General features: G+C 48.6%; 1 protein-coding gene across 17 annotated transcripts in view; it reads left to right on the top strand.

Moving 5' to 3' along the window:
* Nucleotides 1-26,212, top strand: part of TACC2 (transforming acidic coiled-coil containing protein 2) — a 228,576-nt gene that overhangs the window by 192,874 nt on the left and 9,490 nt on the right. For 4 of the 17 annotated variants that reach the window (XM_043475242.1, XM_043475253.1, XM_043475239.1 and 1 more), the window contains 11 exons: nucleotides 233-268; nucleotides 2,406-2,466; nucleotides 3,584-3,878; nucleotides 10,516-10,577; nucleotides 11,597-11,712; nucleotides 13,091-13,262; nucleotides 14,535-14,675; nucleotides 15,560-15,649; nucleotides 22,572-22,715; nucleotides 23,199-23,275; nucleotides 24,787-24,830. In XM_043475242.1, the coding sequence (XP_043331177.1) occupies nucleotides 233-268; nucleotides 2,406-2,466; nucleotides 3,584-3,878; nucleotides 10,516-10,577; nucleotides 11,597-11,712; nucleotides 13,091-13,262; nucleotides 14,535-14,675; nucleotides 15,560-15,649; nucleotides 22,572-22,715; nucleotides 23,199-23,275; nucleotides 24,787-24,830 (1,238 nt within the window). The remainder of the gene's footprint in view (nucleotides 1-232; nucleotides 269-2,405; nucleotides 2,467-3,583; nucleotides 3,879-10,515; nucleotides 10,578-11,596; nucleotides 11,713-13,090; nucleotides 13,263-14,534; nucleotides 14,676-15,559; nucleotides 15,650-22,571; nucleotides 22,716-23,198; nucleotides 23,276-24,786; nucleotides 24,831-26,212) is intronic. The other 13 variants (XM_043475248.1, XM_043475254.1, XM_043475247.1 and 10 more) reach the window with 12 other exon arrangements.

Raw genomic sequence — 26,212 nt, 5'->3', positions numbered from 1 at the left:
TGGGGTGGCAAGGCTCTTGGAGCCACCAACACTTTAGGGGATAATTGGAACCAAGGGAGGAAGGTGTTCTCCGACAGCTCCTCTCCAGAAAGCTGGGATGTAGCCCCCACGCCCACGCCGCACACTGGATGGCTGTTGTATCCTAACCCCTTAATAACCAGTCATCTGCAGATTTATCTTTTTTGTCAGTTCCTTCTGTCTGTCTCTCTTTTTCTTTGTCTTCTTGTCTTAGGATGGTTGAAGATGTGATGTCTGTATGTTCTCTGTTGTAAGTAAATTTAACGGAATCTGCCTCTTATGCCAAATGTGCTTTTTCCTGCCTTTGCTTTTGCTTCCAAGCTCTTTTTTATTTCCTTTCTGTGGCTGCTGCTTACATATTTCTGTGGCGGGCCTGGGAATGACGGGGCATGGGGCTTCCCAGTAGCAGAGGTTATTTGTCTGTTTCATAGTGATTAGCATAAGTGGAACTGCTTGGCTGTGAAAACGTGATTATCCAACATCTGCCTGCTTGTCAGGAATGGAACCTTTTTTTTTTTCCCCCTTGCATATTGAATGTCTTCATCTGAAACCCATACATTTTTTTTTTTAAACTCTCATTCCATGCTTCCATTTTAAATGGGACAAGTAGGCGATTGCTTTCAAAGTATTGTGGCTTCACCTTAAAATAACCATCCAGTCCCATCACAGGCAGGAACTGCTGTTGCTTGTTCTGGCTACATGTGAAGCAGAAACATTTGGGCTGTTTCAAATTGAGACCGATGGGAGCCCCCTGAAATGCAGGGTCAGCTCAGGGTGGAGCACACGGCTGTGAGGGCCATCGCCGGGCCATGCCATCTGGGGGTTGCCTTGTTGAGGGAAACAGAGCAACAGGTCTGACCACCTCTGTGCCTGTACCGCTGTGCGTTCCGGGCCGTGGGAGATCTTGCAGGCCGCTCCCAAGGGCCCATGGACAGGCATCTTCTTTGCCTCAACATCTTTCCAAGAGAAGCTGGCCTGGTCCCAGGCTCCCAGCAGCCTTGGGATAGAGTGGAGTCTCTCAGGGTCTCTTCTGCCCCAGGGATTTCTCCAGTATTTTAGAGCCACTTAGCAACTGTAAAATACACAGTTGCATATTTATATGCATGAATAAATATATGCTTCAAGCTGTAATTGCACTGTTCGCATGACAGATGCCACAAATGCTCTAAATAACCATTTATAGTATTTCTTTCATAACTGAATGCCATTGTTGGAGGGTTTTATCTGAGCAAACACAAGGAGGAACTTGGTGTCCAATTGCTCTGTCCATGTAGTTACTGTCTAGAGCAGGAGAGGGGGAGGGGGAGTGTAAGATGAGGGGACCCCCCCCCCCAAGCCCTTGCCTTGCTGGGGGCCAGACCAGACCACTGAGGGGCCCGAGACCAGGGGGCAGAGGCCGGTCTACAGGTGGAGAAGTCTCCATTCTGATTGTGGAAATGACCCCCCTGATCACCCAGTAGACATAATGGAACCATCTATGCTAAAAAATCCCTTCCTTCTGACTCTTTCAGGAATCTGAGCGGATGTCTCTTTTGCTTAGGTCCTCCTCTCCCTCACCCTCAACCCCAGTTATTTATATGAAGGAGAAAAAAGCGACCAGCGTCGTTAATGGTGATTAGGAAAGGCTTTTTTTTTTCTTATGATCTCGTCTCTGAAAAAAGAGTTCTAGAGTTTGGTTGCACAGCAGTGTGTATGTACTTCACTGAACTGTACACTTAAGAGTCTTTGAGATGGTAAATTTTATGTGTATTCTACCATAAATGGAAAAAAAAAAAATGATGTCACCCCTGGCCCTGCCTTTAGTCAGAATCCCACCCAGAAGGTCAGAGGTGCGGGAACCCATTAAGCTCAGAGTTCCTGCATGTAGGAGGGAATCTTCCAGTTCCCGCCGAAGACCCAGACCTTCCCTTCCTATTTCCGCATGGCTCCTTCAGCTGTTTGAGTGCTGTGTCGGCTGGGTGTTCTGGAACTCCTGTTCCAGAGTTGGCTCCTGTTCATGGGTGTCATGAACTCACATCCCCTCCCCCACCTGAGTTGGTTTAGACCCTCCTGGATGAATGCAGATGTGTTAATCCGCTCACTAGATTCTGCTTTTTTAAAGTAAGAACATCTGGGCAAAGTTAGCTTCACTTTCTGGGTCAGCTCTCCACAATGGCATGTCTTCAAAAGACTTCAGGCTTGATGAATCTTTCCCTCGAGGGCAACAGTATCTGTTAAAAAATCAGAATGGATTGTCAGTTGTGGACGTCTTTCAGTCGGTGTGGGGGTGGTGTGGACGGGAGGGTGGTCTGGGCCAGATACTCAGCAGTCACTCTGTGGGCCTCGGTCGGCTCTGGAATGTTCCGTGCCTCTGTCCGTTGTGTTTACATTTCTCATTTTGTTTCCAGTGACACGTTTAGGGTGAAAAAGTCGCCAAAACGGTCTCCTCTCTCTGATCCACCTTCTCAGGTATAAATATCCCTTGATATTTATCATTTTATCATCGCCCGGGGGTGGGGGGGAGTCAAGACTGATGGGTGTTTATCCCCTACTAGTCAGTTGCTCATCACGGCCATGTTTCCAACACCCTGTCCTTGTCTCCTTCATGGAGGGTCCCTCAGTGTTTGCAAGACTTGGTTTTGATCACTTCCCTTGGGGAAATGGCAGAGAATGTCCGCAGAATTGGCAGATGCCCAGGAAAAATGTTAGTTCTCTGGGAATCGTGCTGGTCCGTTCTGGCCAGTTAATCTGCTGAGAACATCCTTAAATATCAAGTTGAGGAAGTCTGTGGAGATAAAAGCATGTACAGTGAGAAAGAACGAACGTGCGTGAGGAGCACTGGATTGTGTAACCAGCAGCGGACTGGGGCGCAAAAGGGACTCCATCCCCTAAAGAAATGGGGGCTGGGCTCTTTCTTCATACAGCTCCCTGTCTCTCTCTTACCAGTTCCTCTCACCTTCTTTACAGACCAGGAATGTGTGTCAGGCCATTCAAGGTCATAAAACAAGCAGATCTCCTCTGTTGCCCTCATCCAAGCCAGTGAGACCCCAGCCAGGCCAACCCTGGCCAGGGCGGGGCTGCAGAGAGGCGCCCAGCCCCACCAGAGGGGTCTTGGGTCCAGTGCCACGTCTGCTGTAACATCTTTGGGCTCCCACCCTGCCCTGCTTAGCTGCACACCTCTGTGGAGATGGGGCTGAAACTCACTTTCTCTACCTCTGGTGTCAGGCATGACAATTGTTGGGCGATGTCAGTGGTATTGATGTCCAGCCCTTTGTGGGCATAACACTATAGTTGTCCTAATAAAAGTGCCAGTTGTAAAATTTTTCTTTGTTTTTCTCAAAGTGAATGAGCAGGAATGTCTCAAATAATCAAAACACAAAATCCTGATTCCTTTTTAAACCCATGGTCATCACCCCCTGAAACAAGCCATCAGAAAAGGAAATTCATAGAGGAAAGAATTTGTTTCCTTGGAACTGTTTTGAGCAGAGGAATGTGACAGGGTCCCGTCCTGGGTAGAGGGGCCCAAACCCTGGGGGTGGGCGCAGAGATGGGACGAGAGAAGAGACAGCTTCCCTTCTCCTGGTAGGACCCCACCCCCGCGGCCACGCCGGAAACGCCGCCCGTGATCTCGGCAGTGGTCCACGCGACCGACGAGGAGAAGCTGGCGGTCACCAATCAGAAGTGGACGTGCATGACGGTGGATCTGGAGGCTGACAAACAGGACTACCCCCAGCCCTCGGACCTGTCCACCTTCGTGAACGAGACCAAATTCAATTCACCCACGGAGGGTAAGCAACTTGGTGGCCAGCTGGACTCCCACCCTGCCTTGGAGACCACTGCCCCTAGGGAGCAAAAGGCCAGGAAGGAAACCGCTAAGCCAGGTACCTGTTCTGTGGATCGCTGCCTCCCGGGGCTCCCTGAGCTAGGCTGCCTGTTAACACAGCCTGAGGCTTGAACTCAGCTCTCCCTTGAGCTGTAGGCACCTGCTAAGAGCTAGCAGAGCGCCCTCTAACACCTGGCCCTGGGCTCCCCCGAGCTTTGTACCTTCTCAGCTGTCTGGCTTCTGTTCCTTGAGGATTTTGTGTCGAATGCTCAGCTGGGTAAACTGGCCCGGGGGCCTCTCGGGGTCCCCACAGTTCATTGGCCCCTAGGGACCTTCCACCATGTGACCTGCACCTTCTGCTCAAGCCCTAAACCAGAGGCTCCCCCTCGACTTGCCAACGAGAACCCTGGGTCCTTCTCACAGGCCCTAGGCGTGTCACTTACATCATTCATATCTTCTTCCCCCTTAACATGTATCGACTTGCAGCTGTCTGCCTGGTTCTTTGGCTTGAAAAATCCATATATCTTAAGTCGGCAACTAGAACCTTCCAGGGAGGGATATGATGGTACCCTGCATTCCTAGTCCTCACGGGGCCTGTCCTCCACCCACCTCATGTGGGGCTTGTGAGCCTAGTCTTGAGCCGTCATTCCAGTATTCCGGGCTGTCGTTGATGGATCTGAGTTTCCCTTTCTGAGATCTTAATTTCTAGCAAGTCTTAAAAACTGAGTAGCATTCAGTATGAGGACAATCATACAAGGAAACCCTATCTCCACTTCTTTGCTGCTAATAAGGAACCGTGATCTCTATCAGGCCACTTCCTGCCCCCCACCTGGGTGGAGCAGGGGTGTAACCAAGGAGATTTTTAAAGTTTATTGATTTTTAATTGGAGGAAAATCGCTTTACAATATTGCGTTGGTGTCTGCCATACATCGGCATGAATCTGCCGTTGGTGTACGTATGTCCCCTCCCTCTTGATCCTCCCTCCCACCTCCCCTCTGAAAGTGAAAAGTGAAAGTGTAGTCACTCAGTCATGTCTGTCTCTTTTCAACCCCATGGACTGTAGCCCGCCAGGCTTCTCTGTCCCTGGGATTCTCCGGGCAGGAATACTGGAGTGGGTTGCCATGCCTTCCTCCAGGGGATCTTCCCGACCCAGGGATCGAACCCAGGTCTCCCACATGGCAGGCAGATTCTTTACCGTCAGAGCCACCCCTCTAGGTTTTCACAGAGTGTCTGATCTGAGCTCCCTGCATCATACAGCAGATTCCTACTGGCTGTTTTATCTGGTAATTTACACGTTTCCATGCTGCTCTCTCAGTTCATCCGACCCTCTCCGTCCCGCACTGTGTCCACAGTCTGCGCTCCATGCTTTTGTCTCCACTGCTGCCCTTGTAACTTGGAAAGCTTCCTCTGGAGGCTCTTCTTGACCCGGGGCCTGGGTGGCCTGCTCTGTGCCCTGAGGTTTCTGAGTGGTACAGTGAGAGCCATTTCAAGTCTGGGGGAGACTGTGGATGCTTATCTTATGACACGCCTTTTTGTATTTTGATGTTGAAAGACTTGAACTTCAGGGCATTATATTTTCTGAACAATGGAGGCTTTGTTTGGCTGTCGGGTTAGCCCTGTGGCCGGGGGCTTGGGAGGCTTGACAGTGACCATCTTACTCCACCGTGACCCTGGGGGCCTGGGATCTGGCCTCAGCTCTACTTCAGCCCTCCTCTTCCTCTGCGCACAGACCCCTGGGCCGGGAACCCCACTGGTCCCACTGGATGGGTGGCACCACTCTGCGGTGGCTGCTGCAGGATGCCCCCCACCTCCCTGTCTCTCGGGCTTATCCTGCCCACTCCCAGCCTTTCCCTGGACGTGGCCCCCTCGCTGCCTGTCCTCAGTGCCTGGTCTGAACCTACTTTGAGGTTGCTTGATGCGGTCACAATGATTCGAGTGCATCCCTTACTTCTCCACTAGATTGTGTGTTTCTTGACAACAAGAACCTTATCTGAGTCAGCTTTTCCCATAGCACCATGAACACAGTAGGAGCTGAAGACAGCTTTGTGGGAAGAAGATAGAAGGCTAGGCACTATACAGTGTCGTGTCCACATAGTCTGATTTTTGCATCACTCACCTCCTGTGTGAGGGAGATGGGTGGAGTGTGTGGGCATCCCAGAAGCAGCAGGGGTAGGTGAGGACCAGCAGGGACCTGGCCATTTTGATAGCTCCTACTGGTTCACATCTCTTGAGGTTTAATCTGTTAAATGTTATAGAAATGTATAGAAGCCAACCTGAGCTTGCCATTGTAGACAGGAATCAAAAGGTGTATGTGTTTTGTGGTATGTGTATGTGGTTGTATTACCAGGAATCAAATAAATACGTGCATTATTTTAATAGAAAATAGAAAATCTCTGGGTCGGGACGATCTGTATGAGAAGGAAATGGCAACCTATGGATAAGGGAGCCTGGCAGGCTACAGTCCAGAGGATTGCAAAGACTTAGACATGATTGAGTGACTAAGCACGCAAGAAAATAGAAAGATCCTAATAATACATTTTAAGCTAATAGGTGCTTCATTCAGTGGTGACATCCATTGCTTCATCTTCAACTTGGAACGAAGACCACTCACTAGCTCACTGACATATTCGAGAATTGTTTTCTGCAAAAAATTTTACAGATAGGTAAATGCGTAAGTTTGGAACAAAACTCTAGTAAATCTGCCTTCTTAGAAAACGACTGTGAAGACTGGGGAAGCCCTGCCCGTAGTTGTAACTGGTGGGCGATGGGAAATTCACTGGACATGGAATCCAGAAGAGCTGCAGTTTCAGGAGGTGTGGTCTGTGTCCATCTCTCGGGTGTACCCGTTCCCTCCAGCAACTGGGCGTAGAAACTGATGGAGACCTGTTCTCGAATTGTCCTTCCTGTTCATGAGATCACATCTGGCCACACCAGACGTGTACCTGGTGGCGGGGGGGAGCAGATTTGTTCCCCAGAAAGAGAGGATCTGAGAGCGGAGGATCTGAGCTGTTAAAGATTTGCTCAGTGTTGAAGGGTTCATCCATGAAGGACCAGGTTTGCCCGACTCGAAGGGCCTCTTCTTCCCCACCACAGTCTTTATGTGACCGTCTTTCAGGCTTCCTTTTGTCAAGTGTAGAATGAGGGTGTTGAACTTCCTTACCTGGGTCCACAGGAGATTCAAATTGTCTTAATATTCCAAAAAACCTGAATAGACCTAGTTTAGATGGATGCCTAGCTAGTTAAAATTGCATGTTTGGGGTCTATAAGCACATCAGCTCTCTGTGGTGACACCGATAGTCTCCAATTGCTTAAAACCGGAGCTTGATGATCAAACATTTTTCTTTGAACCCTTGCTTAGCAAATGCCATTTTCTAGGGCGGTCTTTTGAAACGTGATGCCTTGAGAAGAAACTTAGTCCTTGTGGTTCCCAGGGATGAAAAGTTTAGGAACCACTGGGCGACAGAGCCTCCGAGATCTCCCCTGTCTCTGGTCTAAGACCCTGAGGGAGTAGTGGCTTTAGATTCACAGATCTGGATGGCCCATTGCTAGGGCATCAGCCTCTCCCTTCTACTTCCATTAGAGGGGAAGGTGTCCTCAGGAGGAAGCCTAACCTATTCTTCAGTTCAGTTCAGTCGCTCACTCCTGTCCAACTCTTTTTGAACCCATGGGTTGTAGCACTCCAGGCTTTCCAATCTATCACCAACTCCCGGAGCTTGCTCAAACTTATGTCCATCGAGTCCATGATGGCATCCAACCATCTCATCCTCTGTCATCACCTTCTCCTCCCATCTTCAATCTTTCCCAGCATCAGGGTCTTTTCCAATGTGTCAGTTCTTTACATCAGGTGGTCAAAATTTTGGAGATTCAGCTTCAGTGGTGGGCACCGTTGCCATTGAGATCAATAGACATAGAGAAGGGCCACCCAGGAAAATCTGAGCAGTGTCCTTGTCCCTTTCTGAAAGCCTCTTCTTCGCTCATCACGTATGTTAAAAGTTTCAGAAATATTAGCAGTGAGCAATAATAGACCTTGTTGCAATCCATTACCTTTTGCATGACCAGCTGTGGGGCTTTACATCAATTCATTTTATCCTGTAAGATGTGTGCACTTTGAACTCCATTTTATGAATGAGTCAGTAGGCCTGGAGAAGTCGGTGAGGTGGCTTCCTTGATCCTGGGAATGACAGTCTGGACTCAGCTGCATCCTTCTGGCTTCTGCTTAGGCTCCTTCTGGTCCTCTCGCAAAGCCCCAACAAGGAGAGTCCAATGGGAACAGCAGTCCAGCCCTCTCATGGCGCACTGCCTTCAGAATGACAGGACCCATCAACAATAACGTCAGGCCTCTTCAGCTCAACGCAGCACGTGCTTTAGCGAGCTGCCTCTTAGATGTAAAGACATTGAGCCGCTTGGTATGATTGCTCTTACCTTTGCTGGTCTGTCAGCTCTGTGTAGCAAGATGTAAAAATGGCGCTAAAATTGCATGTGGCTTCCCTCTCTGAACCTACCCTCTGAGGCTTAGAATTTAAGGCAGATGAGTGAGATTTTGAAAAGCAAGTTGAGTAAGATGTTTTCTCAAAATATCTGAGAACCTGGGACTTCCCTGGTGGTCCAGTGGTTAAAACTCCACGCTTCCACTGCAGGGGGGCAGTGTGAGTTTGATCGCTGGTCGGAAAAGTTAGATCCCCACATGCCACGTGGTGTGGCCAAAAAACAAAAAAGAATATATCTGAGATGCTCTTGGCAGGTAGGAAAGAAGCAGATAAATGAGCTCAGTGACCTGAAACTCACCCAGATCTGCCGCCAGGAAAATGAGTACAGATTCCAGGTGGGACACTGAGGCCAGCTGGTAACCAGAGCTAGTGCTGACCCGGGGTCCCAGGGCCCGGAGGATCTCCACGGTGGCCCCCAGCTTACTTGGTGCATCCCGGGTGCTCTGTGCCATTGTAGAGCATGTTTGTGTGGCGGAGGGGGAGGCTTTCTGTTAAATCAGTTAGGATAAAATCATGCCTTGGCCGTAGCAGTGATACCTTGGAGGACGAAAGAGCTGATGTGTAGTATCTTCTCCACTTAGTCTTTAGCAGAACAATAAAAATGAGCGCTGGCATCCTCCAGAAGAGGCCCTAGGAGGCCCTCTGTCCTTCACTGTCCCCTGCCTTTGGCAGATCTAAGTCTTAATAAATGAACGCTTCTGTGTCTTTGGTCGAGGCAGACCCCGGGGACAGGTTCACAGCACGGTTACAGACACAGCTCCTGCCCAGCCTGCAGTTCAGCTTAGTCTGTGTTCCTCCCCAGGGACGCACAAGTCAGCGCCTTCAGGATGTGTGAGGTCCTTCTGGCCATTAATCCACAAAACCATCTCCATTCCCATAAGCAGGTCACGCCTGCCAGAAAGATGCATTTGCTTCATCCCAGAGATTCCTGAAAAGTCATCCACGGGGTTAAGTACTGGAGTTTATTCAGCCAAAACCACACACACTTGCAGGTTTTGAGAAAGTCTTTGAGGAAGTCCCTCATTATTTTTTTGGCCTTGCCTCGCGGCATGCAGGCTCTTAGTTCCCTGGCCGGGAATCGAACCCATACCTCCTGCAGTCTTAACCGACGGACCACCAGGAAGTCCTGGATATATATCATTTTAAAGCTCATATTTAAAGGATCATTTTTAAAGGATCCCTTCTGTTGAATATGCTTATGAATATGTAGGAATGAGGGGCTTTAAACCAGAAGAACTGCTGCTATTTCTGTTTATTTTTTATTTAAAAAAATTAAGGCATTGGGCTTTAGGGATTGCCATTGACACTCCTGCTTTCTGAGTGGGTCATGTCACATCTTGCTTTTCTTCTTAAGTGTAAAAGAGCCCTCAGGTAGCTGTGGATTGGGGTTTTTGCAACGATAGGGTCCTCTTCTGTCTTGTTCACTGCTGTATCCACCATGCCCTGCACAGTCTGAGGCACTTAGTAGGTGCTCAGAGTCCATTCACCAGACAGGGACTTGGCTGGAGTGGCAGAGCTGGGTCTCCACCTGTAACTGCCTGGGAGCTGAGGCAGGCAATGGGATTTCTAGTCTCCAGTGAGAGTATCTGAAGTTTTCCTTGTAGCTTAAAGTCTCCTGTCAACTTTGAAATAGGCCATTACTCCACCAAATTGGACTTTAATAGTCTTCGTGTCTGAACATTTGATTCAGACCAGCCTCTTGGTACTGGCAGAATTGGGAATGTTCTAAGCGACTTGCAGAGCTTCTCTTATAGCAGCCCTGTTCTTCCCCCTTGCTTCCATCAACCAGACGGGCAGCTCAGGTCCAGTTCCAAAATGTCACCAGGACTTGGGAAGATTCCCTGAATATGAGACTTTCAGAGAAAGCAACACCCAGGGGTTACGCACGCTCTGATCTGAAAACTCGGTGCAGGATGCTCAGATCTTTTCCCAGTCAAATCCGTGCTTGGTCTTGACACTTAATTCTCGTGGGACTCTCTCAGACTCCCAAGTGGCCGAAGCTCCTTTATGGCAAGAGGTTTACCACTTGTCTGAAAATAGCTAAGGTGAACCCCCCCTTTTGACTGTATCGGAAATCTCAGCCAGTGGACTGGCTTTCTCAGAAAGCTTAAAGCCTTGTTCCAGGCCCCACCTTGCCTAGCCAGATAAATCTTTTGTTTCCGCCCCACCCCCCTCCGGTGCTCACCTCTCCTTTTGTTTCTTTTGCAGAGTTGGATTACAGAAACTCCTATGAAATCGAATATATGGAGAAAATCGGTTCCTCCTTACCTGTAAGTTCTTCTGCCTCCAGCCAGCAGGGGACTTGCTTTCCACCCTGTTTTGGAGTCACTTTAATGAACCAGGGCTGGAGTGGGGGATGGGGTTGAGGTTTGTCTCAGCCCACTTCAGATGCCATTTTCAGGGAGAAAATGATAGGATGCTCTTAGACTTCCTGCAGAATTACTTCCTTTGACTGAGAAAGAGCTAGTCCTTTTGAAAAGGTGGAAGGAGTGGCTGTTTTTAAGGTGCACCATGATCTGGTTTCTTCAGACTAATTGCTTTCTGTAATTGAAGATTATCCCTTTGAGCAGTAAGTCTATCCCCCTTTCCTTTTTCATTTTAAGTCATTATGATGGGTGGCTGTCTCCCCTGGCTTAATATGTGTTGCCGCCAGGGCGTTTGGTCTTGAACACGACCTCTTGTGCTGTGCTGTTGTCCGGCAACATTCACAGAGGCGTGGTGATGCCCGGGGGTGGGGGGTGGCGCTTGTGCGACACCCAGGATCCCAGACTTGTTGCTCTTATATTTCTTTCTCTGCGTCGTTCGTAGACGTGGGGTTGCTGCTTCTAAACCACAGTTGCTGTAAATCAGTGAACCTCGATGGTGACGCTGATTGTTCAAGTCCATCATGCCCCCATTCAACTGTGGGCAGCGCCTGGGTGGGCTCTCTCCGACCCCTCTGTTTATCCTGGGTGACCAGCGTGCTTGTGCACCCAGAGAGGATGGCCACTAAAGGCAGTGGCTGAGCAGCAGTGAGCGTGTTGCACACCAACCCCAACACAGTCAATTCTCCCCGGAAACATTCCCCCCTGGGTAGAGTCGCACTTTCTCTTTCCGCCTTCCCCTTCCTGCCATCCTCCGCTCCTCTCCTAGCCGGTACCACTGTCTCCTCTCTTCCGGGTGGCTGGAGAGCAAGGAAGGCTCCTTCCTGACCAGTTACCTGTCCCCATCGCAGTGTGCTCTGGTTTTCGTCTCGGTAGCGCGCTCAGGCCACTGTGGCTGAGCTGACGTGTGACTTTGATCCCTGCAGCAGGACAACGATGCCCCGAAGAAGCAGGCCTTGTACCTTATGTTCGACACGTCTCAGGAGAGCCCGGTCAAGTCTCCCCCTGTCCGGATGTCCGAGTCTCCAACGCCGTGTTCAGGGTATGACTGCCGTGATGAGAGAGCGATGCCCTGGAGGGCCTAGGCATGGAGCTAGACGTGGAGGTCCCCCGGCCTCTGAGCCCCTGCACTTCTCTACTGACCTCGATTCATTTGCACACACGCAGCCCACGTCTCTATCTTGGCGTCCACTCTGACGCACATGCAGCGGGTTTGTCCCTGGCTGCCTTTTGGACTGAGCTGGGATCCTTTAACCAACTGAATGTGTGCACCCCTCACATCACCTCCCAGCGCACACACCGCTTGATTTTGTGATTCATCCCGTGGGGAGGTAGCATGCTGGAACATTCCGAGCTGGAATCCCACTCCTGGCCCTCTCTGGTCACTTGAGCCCTCCTGGGCTGCACTTCCCTCATGTGTAAAGTGAGAGTTAGGAATACAGTTGACCTTGTAGGGGTTTTATGAAGATGAATTGAGGTGCTCGATCTTACAGGCGTCCCCCAGTGGGCATGGGCCTAGAAGTCCCTGTCCAAAAAGCCATCAGGGGGGAGTGAACGGAGATGCTGTAAGGAGAGCACTGGTCACGAGGCCTGGCACAAATAAAGTGCCTGATAAATGTTGATTGTTAATAAGATGTGAAGGTAAGCCTTTCTCAGGGTCTGGTTCTGAGCTGTGTGGTGCTGGGCCGGGTGCAGGTGGGGTTTCACGCTGAGACTGGGACCTTCCTGCCCTCCCCTGCTGGCCCGGTCACTGAGCAGGAGTGAAAACGCTTGCTTTGACTTCCCACACTTCCTCCAAAACCTGCCCGGGGCCGGAGAGTGAAATGATGGCATTATTACAACAGTAGTCATGGTGCCTTGGGACCGCACAGCGTCACGTGCGTTCCATGTAGGCAGCATCTCCCTTGATCTTCACTAAGTTGCAGCCCCTAATCTCCCCTCCTGAGGTGCACAGCCAGGGGCCTAGTGGTCTGCTTAACTCCAAAGCTTGTGTCCTTGGGTTTTCCTGGTGGCTCAGACAGGGAAGAATCTGCCTGTAATGTAGGAGACCTGGGTTCAGTCCCTGGGTTGGGAAGATCCCCTGGAGGAGGGAATGGCAACCCACTCCAGTGTTCTTGCCTGGAGAAACTCATGGACAGAGGAGCCTGGTGGGCTACAGTCCATGGGGTTGCTTTCACACTTTGTGTCCTTAGCTAGATGGCATCTGTACTTCTGGCTCTACCTGGTCAGCAGGTTCTGGGATGGGACTGGAGCACCCTCCACCCGGCCAACAGGCCCCTTGGCTGCCTAAGACCTGTCCATTTTCCTCGGGGATTATAACCCTGGAAGTCCAGCATCCCTTGGCATATTAGTCGAGGCATTCTGGCTGATTTTGGTGGGATTTTCAGTGCAGACTCTAAAGATGCCCTTTGCTTTTTCAGCTCAAGTTTCGAGGAGACCGAAGCCCTTGTGAATACCGGGGCAAAGATCCAACATCCCGTTGCGCGAGGGTTGGCCCCCAACCAGGAGCCACACTTGCAGGTGCCAGAGAAGTCCTCCCAGAAAGAGCTGGAGGCCATGGCCTTGGGCACTGCATCGGAAGTGATGGAAATTGTAAGTGGGGTCAGAGGGACCCGAGATCACTGTGGGTGAACCGGGGACCAGTGGGCTTCCATCACTGCGTGGGCCAGGTCTTTAAAGCGCCACTTGCCTGGTACCAGGGATGGGGCTGAAAGCTAGCCTAGGTCATCCCACCCCATAATGATCAGAGGAAGGCTCCCCGTCCTGGCCAAGGTGGTTTTGCAGTTCTCACCTAAGTGCATTATTTGCTGTCACGGTTATTAGTTTTCCACTTCCAGCCCCTTCCAGCTAGACTGTGGCTTTGGAGCTGTCGTCCGTCTATACCCTACCTCTCTGTCTTCTCTGGCAGAGGGCAGAGAATGGTAGAGCAGGTAGACGCTCTCCTTTTGAGAGACAGTTGGTTCTCCTGGGCCTTGGTGATGGGAAGTGCCTTCTACTTATAGATCAGGACTTAACACCTCTTCCTTCCCCAGCCCTGTGGGGCTTCGCAGAGCGAATAAACCTGAGCTCAAGGCCCCACCCCCAACCTCCACACATCTAAAATGGATCATCCTTCTAGATGAATTTTCTTTTGGTTTTTTTACCTCCCTCCTCACAACTCCTAAGACGGTTTGAGGCCATTGACTTAGCATGTTACTTTGTTGTTCCGGATGAGTAGACATTCATTTATCTCATGCATCAAGTACTTAATTTAGCACCTACTGTGTGTCTGGCTGTTGGACACTGGAAAGATAATTGTGAGCAAAAACATGGTCCAGACAGGACTCAGAGCATCTTTCAAATAGACATCATGAAGGACTCATGCATAATTCAACTTTCTGCCAAGTTGGCTTCTGATTTTGAAGTCTTTCTGATCTTTTTCATTTGAAAACATCTTTCCATTATTTAGAAAATGACCTTTCCCAAAACCTTACTTTGGATATTTACACTGGAAAGTATTTTCCTGATGAGTCATGTTACGTTTGGAATCCCCATCGGCTAGCTTGTCTCCCACCTGCAGAGGTTTTCAAGTAACTAAGGACAGCTCTCCTCCCAGCAGCTGGTTATGGAGTGGGGGTGGTGCGGGGGTGGGGAAGGACCCTAAGACGGTGCTTTGGGGGAGGGGGTTGGGCCTGCCAGTCTCGAGATGCCCGTCATCAGCCCATGGACATCAGTCCAGATGAAGAGGGAAGTATTGGCACCTAACTGATACTCTCTTTAGCCTTAAGGCAGAAACGTTCAGCCGACAGATGGGTGGGCCTTGCTCAGAAGCTATCACTCTGTCTCCTCTATTTTTCCTCTGTGTCCTCCTCTGCCGGCCTTCAGACAGCTCCCGAGGGCTCCTTTGCCTCTGCTGACGCCCTCCTCAGCAGGCTAGCTCATCCAGCCTCTCTCTGTGGTGCGCTTGACTATCTGGAGCCCGACTTAGCAGAAAAGAACCCCCCAGTCTTTGCTCAGAAACTTCAGGTTTGTAGCCCATGTGTGACTTTGGGGGAGTTTGTCAAAAACCTCAGTAGAGAATGAATCTCCAAACTCCAAAAGCCGCAATGCAGGAGTTCATGGAGCATTGCCGTGAACGTTCCAGATGGAATCGCTTCCCGTCCAAGACTGATGTATGTGGCGTTCTCTACCCGGGACGCCAGAGTGATATAAATCGTGTCGTTCCATATGGAACAAACCATTTGTATTTCAATTTGGAAATTGGACCCAAACAGTCATTTTTCAGATGTCTTGATAGCCCCAAAAGCAGCTTTCTGTGATTTATTCATGGAACCAAGGGTATTAGTTCACCAGCGAGCCAGGCTGTTTATATATATGAGGTTATCTCAGACCCCCATTGAGATAACATCTGGACTCAGGTCTTGCATCTGGAACCAAAACCATTCTCTCTACCCTGTGCTTTAAATTTGACCACTTAATTTGATATTCCCCTAGACTGGGACGTGCAGAGCAAACCTAGAGAGATGGCTTATAGTCCTTTGAGAGATGCAGATCCACTCATGGAGATTGTTGGCCAACCTTACATGAAATGAACACAAGGAGAGAAATGGAAGGAAACAGTGCACTAAAAATTCTGATCCCGTTTTAAAAATCATTTTATATTTGACGGCATAATACTTCTGACAGACATTCCAAAGGGTGATTTAACAAAAAAAAAAAAAGGAAATTAAGCACCTATTTCATGATCTGCTGAGGTGTTAATTGTGAAAGAAAGCCAGCGCGTGTGTTTTCCCGAGTACCTGTCACGACACATTCACGTGGCCCATTTGTTTCTTGGATGTGGACAAACATTTCCGTCCTGTCTCGCTGCATTTTCCCTGCGGTCTGCTCATTTCCCACCCCTCCGGCAGGAGGAGTTAGAGTTTGCCATCATGCAGATAGAAGCCCTGAAGCTGGCCAGGCAGATCGCCCTGGCTGCCCGTAGCCGCCAGGACACCAAGGTACTGGTTTGCTGCTGCTGTGTGCTGCCTCTTGAGAATGTTGTGTGGTCCAGAAGCTTCTTTGCTAACCACGGCCAAGCAGGTGTTCGACAAAGGATGATATCTCCAAAAAAGCTAAAGGTGTAACTCGTGCATAAGTATACACTGAGAGCATGTCTGAGGTCTCGTCCACTCGGTTAGGAAGGAACCAAGAAGGATGGGTGGGAAAGCTGCTTGAATGGAGGAAAATACGAGAAACCCATGTACAGTCAGAGGAGTGAGGAACCTGGAATGAGATTGCAAAGTCAGATATAAAACTGGTTAACTCTATTCATAGTTAAACAGCACAGATAAATCCTAACCTTTGAAGTTCTTTTTTCTTCCTACAGAAACGATTTGCTTCTCTGTTGATGAAAAGTAATGTGCAGCTTATCTGTTTTCTACAATTATTATAGAATAATAATAATGATTATACTGAGACTACATCCTACTTAGTAGTAAATAGGCAAAAACAAGATCTTGACGTGTCAGATGACCCTTAGGCCAGGGTCAAGAGGATTACAAAAAAGCTATCCTTTCCTGCAAGTAGAGAGTGTAAATATTTGAGGCTTTGCGGGTATCTGTCTGATCTCTGACAGCTACTCAGCTCTGCGGCTCTGCCAAAGCAGCAGTGGACAGCACTGGATGAATGGGTCTGGTGGGGCCCAGTAAAAACCTTTTACAGGAAATGGCATTAGGCCATTAGGCCCACACCCTATAGTTTGGCTCAGATGGTAAAGAATCTGCCTGCAGTGCAGGAGACCCAGGTTTGATCCCTGAATTGGGAAGATCCCCTGGAGAAGGGAATGGCAACCTACTCCACTCTTCTTGCCTGGAGAATCCCCATGGACAGAGAAGCCTGGTGGGCTACAGTCCATGGGGTGGCAAAAAGTCCTACACGACTGAGCGACTCACACTTTTGCTTTCTCATTATAGTTTGCCAACCTTTCTCTAGAGGAGAATGTGGCCAGCCTTTCTCTAGAGGAGAATATGATGTTGACAGTCCCTGCAGAGATTGTTTTGCTGGCTTCCAAGTTTGGAGTCATTTTGCTCAACAGTTGGGATGAGTGACTGTTGCCGTGCAATCAGCACGTGGTCTGCAGAGGTTCAGCCCACCCCCAGGGCTGACGGGTGCCCCTGGAGTTTGAGAAGCTGCCTCATTCCCTCCCCCACACCCAACCGCCAGGTAGCAGCCCTGTAAAAACCTGGGCTGTTAGACAAGAACTGGGCCCCAGTGCATTCTGTGGCCTTGAACCAGTGGGTGAGCCTCGGGTTTTCCATCCCTGTCGAGAGGCTAATAGCAAGCTTGCAGGCTGCTGTGAGGACAGTAGGTGATGTGCAGAGAGCAGCACCGTGCGTGGCACACAGTAGGTGTGCAATCAGTGAATGGGCGCTGACCTTCACTGGTGCCTCTGTTTCCTGATGAGACGCTCCCAGCATCTGTTCTCATACGGCAGGTCCAGGTCCCGTTTTACAGATGGGGAAAACGGAGCCTGGGAGCCAGCCCAAAGCCTATTGCTGATTCACTGGCATTCTGGGAGCTAGTGCTCCAGATGGGAGCCTGTTGCCCGTCCATCTCAAGTGACAGCTGGCCTAGCAGCAGGGCCATCTCTCATCCTTGATACAGGATCAGGAATTTATGCTGCTCCTGCCTTGAGGGCCCCCTGCATGTGGTCACCCTGGAGCCAAATAGGGACCGCCCCGCCCGCCGCCCCGCCTTCCAGATACATCTCTGAGATGTCTCCCCATGGGCATGTCCATACCAGGAACATTGGTACCCAGAGTTGAGACAAGAATGTAAAGTCTAATTGTTCGTGTTCTTGTTCTTGTGGCCAACCCATAAACCTGGGTTAAATTTCCATGAAATGAGATTTTTAGAATACATTATGCAGTAAGGAATTTTTCCCCCTTAGGTTTATTTCTTGATATTCTTGGTTAGTGGCTTAAACACAATGAATTGCTTGAGGTTTGGTCACTATGAATACAGTTTATTTTTGTCCAGAAGTTTGGGGCAGAATCATGTTCTAAGTAGTTCTTATTGAGTATGAAGTGTTTGGAGCTGCGTGGTACCCTTGCCTGCTTTCTCAGAGATGGCCAGCAGTTGACTCCCAGGCAGTTACAGCCTGTTCTCAGACCATGTGTCCTGATTCTGATTTAGAAAAGACTGTCACGTGAATCTCCTGAGTGTAGTTTGGAGAGACAGCGCCCGCTCCCTCCTTATGTATTCCAGAAGGGCGTGTTAAAAGAATGATTCCATAGGGTCCTGGAGTATGAGGAGTGTTTTCCTCCACCCTAGGAACCTGTACCGCTTTTGTAAGAAGTCTATTATCTAGGGACCTTGGCCCATGGAAAATAGATGCTCTTTCCTATAGTTAATTAGCCCTAGGGTGATCCATTTGCCTGGACCCAATTAGGTCCCTCTGGGTTTCTTATTCGTGAGATGCTTGATAGTCCCTTAGTGCACTGGAAACTGTTGATATATAGGAAGGGAAAACAGCAGCTGTATATCCAATTGACTCTTTTTGCTGCCTGTATATTTCAGCTGCAAATGACACAGCCCCCATCTTCTTGGCAGCGTGGTCTTAAACTGTGTCTCACACAAAATGAAATCTCTCAGAAGAGAGATTTAAAAAAAAAAAAACCTCACACCGAGGGGATGAAAAGCATTATGAAATATGACAGGGGTGATTTCCATTCGCTCCTTGGAGCAGCTTCACTTGCGTTTCCCTTTAGACTGAGGGTCAGCAAAGCCAGCCTTCCAGGGACTACAGTGGGGCTTCCTCCTCCTCATTAGTCAGAAAAGGTTAGAAATGAGGGAAACGCCAGGGGCTGGCATGTCAGACTCCAACTTGTTTTCCTTCCACAAGCTTCTGGCAGTGTGGTATCCTCCTGGGGGTATGTCTGACCGGTCCCTGGCTCTGCGGTGCCATGGCCCTGAATTCACAGTGAACCAGGATGGATAGAACCTCGGAGTTCCATCTGCATGGCTTTCCAAGGGCTGCAGAACTCAGGGACGGATTGCATTTGTGTGTGTAACAGACGCTGGTTGTGGTCCCTAAGCTGTTGGCCTTTTGGGAAGAGGGGGACCCAATACAAAGAATGAAGGCTGTATCTGGGTAACTTAGGATCAAGGGTCATACAAATGGCAAGCCTTGGGGCCGGAGGAAGTCCTAGAAACAGGCTCCTCTGGGCAGGAAAGGGCATTACTCCTAGTGTATGGTTCCTGCAGGAGTCCTAGCTGATAATGGCAGAGACCTGGCTTGTCGCAGCAGGAGGAGGAGGAGTCAGGTCTGGGGCAGTTGCGTGTTTGCTGAGCAGCCTGATATCCTAGGTGCCTTTTCTCCTGCTGTGTCCAGGCCCCACCCCCCCCAGGTAACCACATGATGCCCCAAACCCACAGTGACCATCCGAAAAGCAGTGACCAAGGGCTTGCACGTGGGTTTCAGCTTACTGCCCAGCTGCAAGAATTTGTGGTCATCACCTGCAGCCTATGTTGAGGGTTGAGGCCATGCCTTTTTCTTCCTCCCAGAAATTTTATTATTTTTTTAAAGGGAGAATACATTATATTTTATATTTTTTAATTTTTGTTTTTAGATGCACACTTTTTTAATCTATGTTTTGATTGGAGGATAATTGCTTTACAACGTTGTGTCGCTGTCTGCTCTACGACAGCGTGAATCAGCTATAAGTATGCGTGTGTTCCCTCCTTCTTGAGCCTCCCTGCCCCTCCTCGCCCCCCGTCCCACCCCTCTAGGTCAGAGCACTGAGCTCTGCTCTACAGCTTCCCACTCTATCTGTTTTATACATGGCAGTGATATATGTCAGCCACTCTGTGTTTGTTCCACCCTCTTTTCCGAGGCCATGTCTTGACCCACGGGGATGGAGTGGCCAGTTGGCCTCCTGTGTGAGTGGGTTAAGGGCACGTATCAAGCGCCTTCCTCTTGTTTGTCATCCTGAGCTCGAGACCGCCTGTTGTCAGACTTGGGTAGCACAGTAGCAGGGTGAGGCTGCTCTCTGTCTGACCCGGCACCGTGTGGCCCAGACACCCCCAAGCGTCCAGTCTGTGTCCATGCTCCATGACCTTGGCCCAGCTCCGTGACCTTGACCCGTGGCCCGATCTCATCTCCTGGACCCCACCCCTGTGCTCTCTCACGGCTGTGCCACCCGGTTCCCCGAGACGGCGATCCTGCCTTGGTCCCGGACATGGCAGCTTCCCGTAAGCCTGGCAACAGGGGATTAATTGGCCACGAGGAGGACTGTGGGCCCGGGTGAGGGGCAGGGCCCGCAGCCCCCCTGGCTGCAGGGCCAGAGGGACCCCGGGTGTATCTGTAGGTCTCACTGCGGTGACAGTGCTCCAGGGTTCCCCACAGGGATCAAAGTTTAGGGAAGAGGATTGAGGTCGTAGTCCCATGTGGTCCCATGTGGTCTGAGTCATACCATTTCACGTTTTAATTTGCAAGCTGGGGGCTTCCTGGCTCCTCTAAAGTAGCAAATGGGAGATTATGTGAGAGAAATAAAGCTTAATCTAAGTCTGATCTTAAAATATCAGGAAGAGACAGAGCTATTAATTTCAGTTTAAAACAATCCTTGGTTGTAAGAGAAAACCAGGGTGTGTATCTTGAATTTCATTGACCTGCAGATACCTGGATGATAATTTAGATGGACTCTGAAGTCATCGTATTTCTTTATTGAAAACTCAGGTGGCCAGGATGACCAGTGATGGTGAATCACTGTGTCGGTAGTAACCATTTGCATTTACTTAGAAAGCTTATCCTTTTGTTTGTTTTTCATCCCCGTCCTTGTTTTACAAAGGACGTGAGGCAGCTTAAAGGTCATTAATTCCTGCATCGATCTTATTTCATTTCTGCCCAGTATAGTAAAATTAGTTTTCATTCATTTTTCTTTTCCACTTCAGAGAGCTGGTTTATTTGGAGTCAGAATTGAATCTCATTCTGGGAAACAATTTGGCCAAATCTTATTTAGATTCTCATTTTTTTCATCATCAGAGGGACCGGGATGTTCTTTCCATTATGAAATTTTATTCTGATTTTTTTTTCAAAGAACACATTATTTTATTTAACTGATAGGCACAATTTTTTAAAAAAATCCTCTTCAGAATTTTATGTTTTTGAACTTTCATGATAAATGTAAGTACTGAGTCTTGATGCCATTATAATTTTCCATGTACTTCCTGAGAAGTTTCCCTTTTGACAAGCAGAATGTTGAAAACGTTGCAAACATCACAGATTAACCCCTACACGGGAGAGGCTCTGCCCTCCAGTCTGGTGGCCCTCTTTCTTCTAAGAGGTCAGTCTGCCTGCTCCCGAGAGCTGTTAGCTCTGGCTGTTGGCTGTTCTGCTCAAATGTCCTGCCACGGAATACCTTTAGGACCTGAGGCTAAAGGATCCCTGCATTCCATCTGATGGGTGGGCATCCCTGATGTCTGGTTGAACAAAACTGTGTTCTCCCCTCTGAGCAGCAGTCGTTCTGGCTGCACGTGAGGGTTAACCCAGATACCCAAGAGCAGGCTGGGGTGTGACAGCCACGCAGCAGACGCTTGCTTCCAGGACAGCGTGAACTGCTTCGTTCATCGTGCATGTGTACAACTAACTGGTCCTAACCCTGTGACCTCCAGTCCTATTCATTAAGCTTCCACCTGCGTCTTCCGAGCTGTCTCAGGTTCCTTGTCTCTGAGGCCACAGCAGGGTAAGCATACCTATTCCCGTGACTGAAGAGAGAGATTGTGCTCAAGCACCTTCAGGTCACTGCCTTCCCACTTACTATTGGTTCTTTAGTCTCTGCTTCCACCTACATGATCAGTCCTCACTGTTCCATCCTCACATCTCTTTCTTCTACATCACTGTTCTGTTCATGGCTTCGTTTCTTCTACATGTTTCCCAAGGAAGAAGCAGTTGCCCTCCTACCATTGGACCACCATTGCTTTGCATCGAATCAGACTCTAGTAACCAGGGTGGAGGTTTGCCTTGGCAACCACGACGGGCCAGGAGGTTAATGAATGGGACTGGGAGTGTGATTGGTTTGCCGTTTCTTTGCAGTAGAGCTAGATTGACAACCCTGCTACGCTATTTGGTGGTGTTGCTAACACTGCATTTCAAGTGTGTTGGAAACGGCTGAGCGTTTGTGCAAAAAGAAGAACAGTCAGTATAGACCTCTCCTCCCTGGTGACCGGCCAGTGTCAGTTGTGGGCAGTGTGGAATCACAGTGCTTCTCGAGGGTCTTATTTGCACATATTCATGCACATGGATGTTGTCAGTAATCCAGTTTTCTGTTTTTCCATTGACACCGTTGAACTCCAGTGTAACGCTTACCTTTTGGCATCCAGAAACTAGTTCACTGAAGGTGACATTGCTTGTTGACTATAGTAGGTCTTAAAAACTTTTATGACTTATTTATATACTTTCAAAGAGAGCTAACCGATGCCCCCCTAAATTGAAATGTGGATGGTCTCACAGAAACCATCAGATCTGTGGTTACTCAGAACGAGGCAAACATAGAGTAGAATTCAGCATTGTTCACCGTCAGGCTTTTGTTTTGGAAGTGGTGCCTGCTGGAAGGTGGCCTTGGTAAATACTCACTGTGGCTAAAAGCCTGTGTGTCTGATAAACAGCAGTGATAAACAGGCACTAGACATGCTTGACTCCAGGGGCCGGGAGCCGGGGAGGCCTCCGCCACCAGCCTCTTTGTCAGCCTGCGCGGGTGCAAAACGATAGGCTGCCATAGATTGTATCCGGCATTCCCCCGTTCATTAGTCTTAGCATTTTCTCATACTTTCGGTGTTCTTTGTTTCAAAACCATACAACTGACCCATTCATGAGAGGATGAATGCAGTTCTCTTTGTCAGAAGCATGATGTTCACTTTTTAAAATTAAAAACCGTTCCACAGAGAGAAGCTGCTCACCCACCGGATGTCTCCATCTCCAAAACAGCCTTGTATTCCCGCATCGGGACGGCCGAAGTGGAGAAACCCGCAGGCCTTCTGTTCCAGCAGCCCGACCTGGACTCTGCCCTCCAGATCGCCAGGGCAGAGGTACTGTGGCATGCAAGTGCCTCCGAGAAGGCAGGGCCAGCTCTGGGTGCCTGCGAAAAGTTGTAAATAAACATACATCCCCATGGCCCACAAAGCCAGCGTCTCTGGACACAGACCTTCTCCTCTGACCACTGCCGGCAGAGACAGGTGGCAAACCGTGGGTTTTGATATTGGACACTATTGTTTAATAAGCCTTTGCTGGCCTCGTTTGATTTATAACAACAACAAAAAAAGCCCACACATTTTTGTTGCTCTCCAAGGGCACTGTGAAAGTCCGGTGTGTGGCTTATTTCTGTCACGCTTGGGGAAATTCTCTCAGTACAGTAATTGTTTGGTGTAGCAGGTTTTTTTGTTTTTTTTTTTTTGGTGTAGCAGGTTTTAATCCCATGTTTGTTCATGTCTCCTTGTCTTGGTCTGTGAATTGCTCACATCCAAATGGACTCATCTGGGACTAACCTTGCCTCTTCTTCGCCCTGATACTAGATCATAACCAAGGAGAGAGAGGTCTCAGAGTGGAAAGATAAATATGAAGAAAGCAGGCGGGAAGTGGTGGAAATGAGGTCAGTTGTGATACTCGGGCTTCCTGGTTACCTGGGGAATGCTTACCTGTGATTCGATAACAGCTAGAACTGGTGTGGCCCCATGAATGGTGTCCTCTATAGAAGTTACTCTTTATTCCACAAGGTTTCTTAGTATATTACTAGTATTAAAATCCCATGAGCACGAGGTAAATAATGCACTCATTGGAAAAGACTCTGATGCTGGGAAAGATTGAGGGCCAGAGGAGAAGGGGCAGCAGGGGATGAGAGTGGCTGGGTGGCATCATCCACTCAGTCGACATGAATTTGTACTCCAAATGATTTTGGAGTACATGAATTTAACTCCAGGAGATAGTGAAAGACAGAGAAGCCCAGCACATTGCAGCCTGCAGGGTTGCAGGGAGTCAGGCATGACTTGGCGACTGAACAACAACAAAATATACCTGCAATGAAAAACAAATCTCCTTCCACTCAGCCTCTGGTGCCACAGCCAGGTAACTGCTATGTACCATTTCATAGGTGTATCCTTCTTAGACTTTGGCATTTCTGATCCCAAATATGTTAAGGTATCAGTATAACCTCCTTTTTCTTCAGTGTAGTATAGAAGTATATGTGACCCTACATTCTTTTTTAACTTACCATAGCTTAGACAGATTTTTATACATCTCAATCTTATTATTCAGTTGCTTGACAGTCCTTGTGAGGGTCTAATACAATTAATTTCACCAGTCTCAATGGATAAACATTTAGGGTGTCTTCCAAATTTCACTTGAGTGATTTATTTTCATTTTCTGCATATAGTCATAGAAGTATCACGTCTACCACATGGGAAGCACCTGCTATGTGCCAGGCACTGTGCTTTTGGCTAGAGGCATACGATCTGTTTCTCCCCACAGCCTTTAAGGGGATGGTCCAGCCCCGTTTGAAGCCTCAGAGATTAGGTTAAGTGATTTGACCAAAACCAAAGAAAAAAAGAAGAAAATGTTCTTGGGTTCTAAAGAGAATCAGGGAAGACTTCTTGGAGGAGAGAGCATTTGAATTGGACCTTGAGAAACAGATAGATTCTGACAGATAGAGATAGAGGGCAAGTGAACAACCATGTTCAAGGCCATGGAGGTAAGAAAGCTCAGAGCAGATAAGAAATCATTTACTGTTATTGAACCACTGTGTTCACAGGATGGCATGGAAGGAGGTACAGTTGATGAAGAAGATCAGGCCTAGGTTACAGAAGGCTTCGACTATCAGGCTGAAGTTTTAGCCTTATTTTTTTCTCAGTGGGCAGTGGAGAGACACAGAGTGTTTTGTATTATACAAGGGAATGATGTGTTCAGAGTTATGCACGAGGAGCATGAACCTACCTGGGTCTGCAAGGAGAGAGCTGAGGTTGGAGGGGACCCTCAACCTCTGAGCCACTGGGACCCATGAGATTTGTCCTCTTGGACAGGCTGTTGATGTCTAGTGCACAGGCACCTGCGTGAAAGTAAAAACCATTGTGTGGTCCTAGTACCAACCTGTTTCCACTTCTCTTACAGGAAAATCGTGGCCGAGTATGAGAAGACCATTGCCCAGATGATAGGTGAGTGTCTTCACTGGCAGGGGCTCAGGCCCGCCCTGAGGTTTCTGAACTGTAGGGAGGGCTTTGAAGGTAGAGACCCAGAGTGTGTTCACTCAGGCTTCTCTTAGCACATGAAGCCTTTTAGGGAGGGACCAGAGCCTCCCAGAACGAGGCTCTGCCGCAGGCAAGTGAGTCTGGGGACCTCCTGGAAACACCCGCCCGCACGTCTCTTAGTATGCAGTGGGGAGCCATGGCCATCACCTTGATGGTCACCATTTGACCCAGCCAGGATAGCCCACCTCATGGGGGCCCAGCCCTAATGAAAAGATTGAGGTTTGTTCCTAGGATGTTTGGAGGCTTTTTTGCTCATGGGAGAGAATTAGATCTCTAACATCAAATTGTTAAACCCTAATATAGATCAGATGCAAGAAAAAAAAAACAAAACCCATTGGCCTTTACACAGGGTCCAGGACAAGGAATATTAGAACATGTGACAGCCCAGCTGCCTGCCCCGATTAACTGATCACTGCTGTTTCTTCCTGAGGTTGGATACTGCTTCAGAATCTGTCTTAACACAGCATCCCTGGCAGCCAGTACTGACAGATTACTTTGGCCTGCAATAAAAGGCCTCAAGTAACCAGACCTCAAGTAACTGGCTCTTCTGCTCTTGAAGAAAAATCAAGAAAAGACTTGCAGAAGTGCCAAGCCCAAGATTTTTCACTAATGATCACTATTTAGAAATGCTGTTAAGACTCTGGGGGTTTTCAGGTGTGGAATTTTTGCTTATTTATTCATTTGCTTACGTCCATGATACTGGATTTAAATTTTTTTTTTACTCCTAAGGACATGTTCTCACTGCAGACCACAGTTTCTGTGTTCCAACTTGATGCTTGTTTCAGCTGATGACTTCTCATCATATGAGTCATACCATACCTCTAGCTTTTGTCCCAAGATAAACATGACAAGAGCCTTGGGAACACTGAAGAAGCTGCCTATTGAGTGCTTTCTTTTCAAAAAAGCTTTCATTTTGGTTTATTATAATAACAGCCATTTCTCCTAGAGCTCAGGGGAAAGCCCATTGGGGTCTTTTTTTAAGAATCCGCCTCATGGTGTATGCTTTCTATTAAATGAAACCTCCTTGTTGAATGGGCATAAGAATTTATGGATACATATGGATGAGATTAAAAAAAAACTCTTGGAACTGAAACTGCTGCTGAACATGGTCAGAAGGAAGCATTTATATCTTCCAATATACACTGTTTGGCGAGCTCAGTGAGACCTTTCCACCTCCCGGAGGCTTGGGATGTGAAAGCATCACTCAGACCTACCTGGCTCATCTAGAAACATCCTTCCACACCTGGGAGTTGTACATTTTTATTTTTATTCTTGATGATGATGGTTAG

Source organism: Cervus canadensis, chromosome 8 (assembly GCF_019320065.1).
Source record: "Cervus canadensis isolate Bull #8, Minnesota chromosome 8, ASM1932006v1, whole genome shotgun sequence".
Taxonomy (NCBI): Eukaryota; Metazoa; Chordata; class Mammalia; order Artiodactyla; family Cervidae; genus Cervus; species Cervus canadensis.
This window is presented reverse-complemented; position numbering and strand designations above follow the sequence as displayed.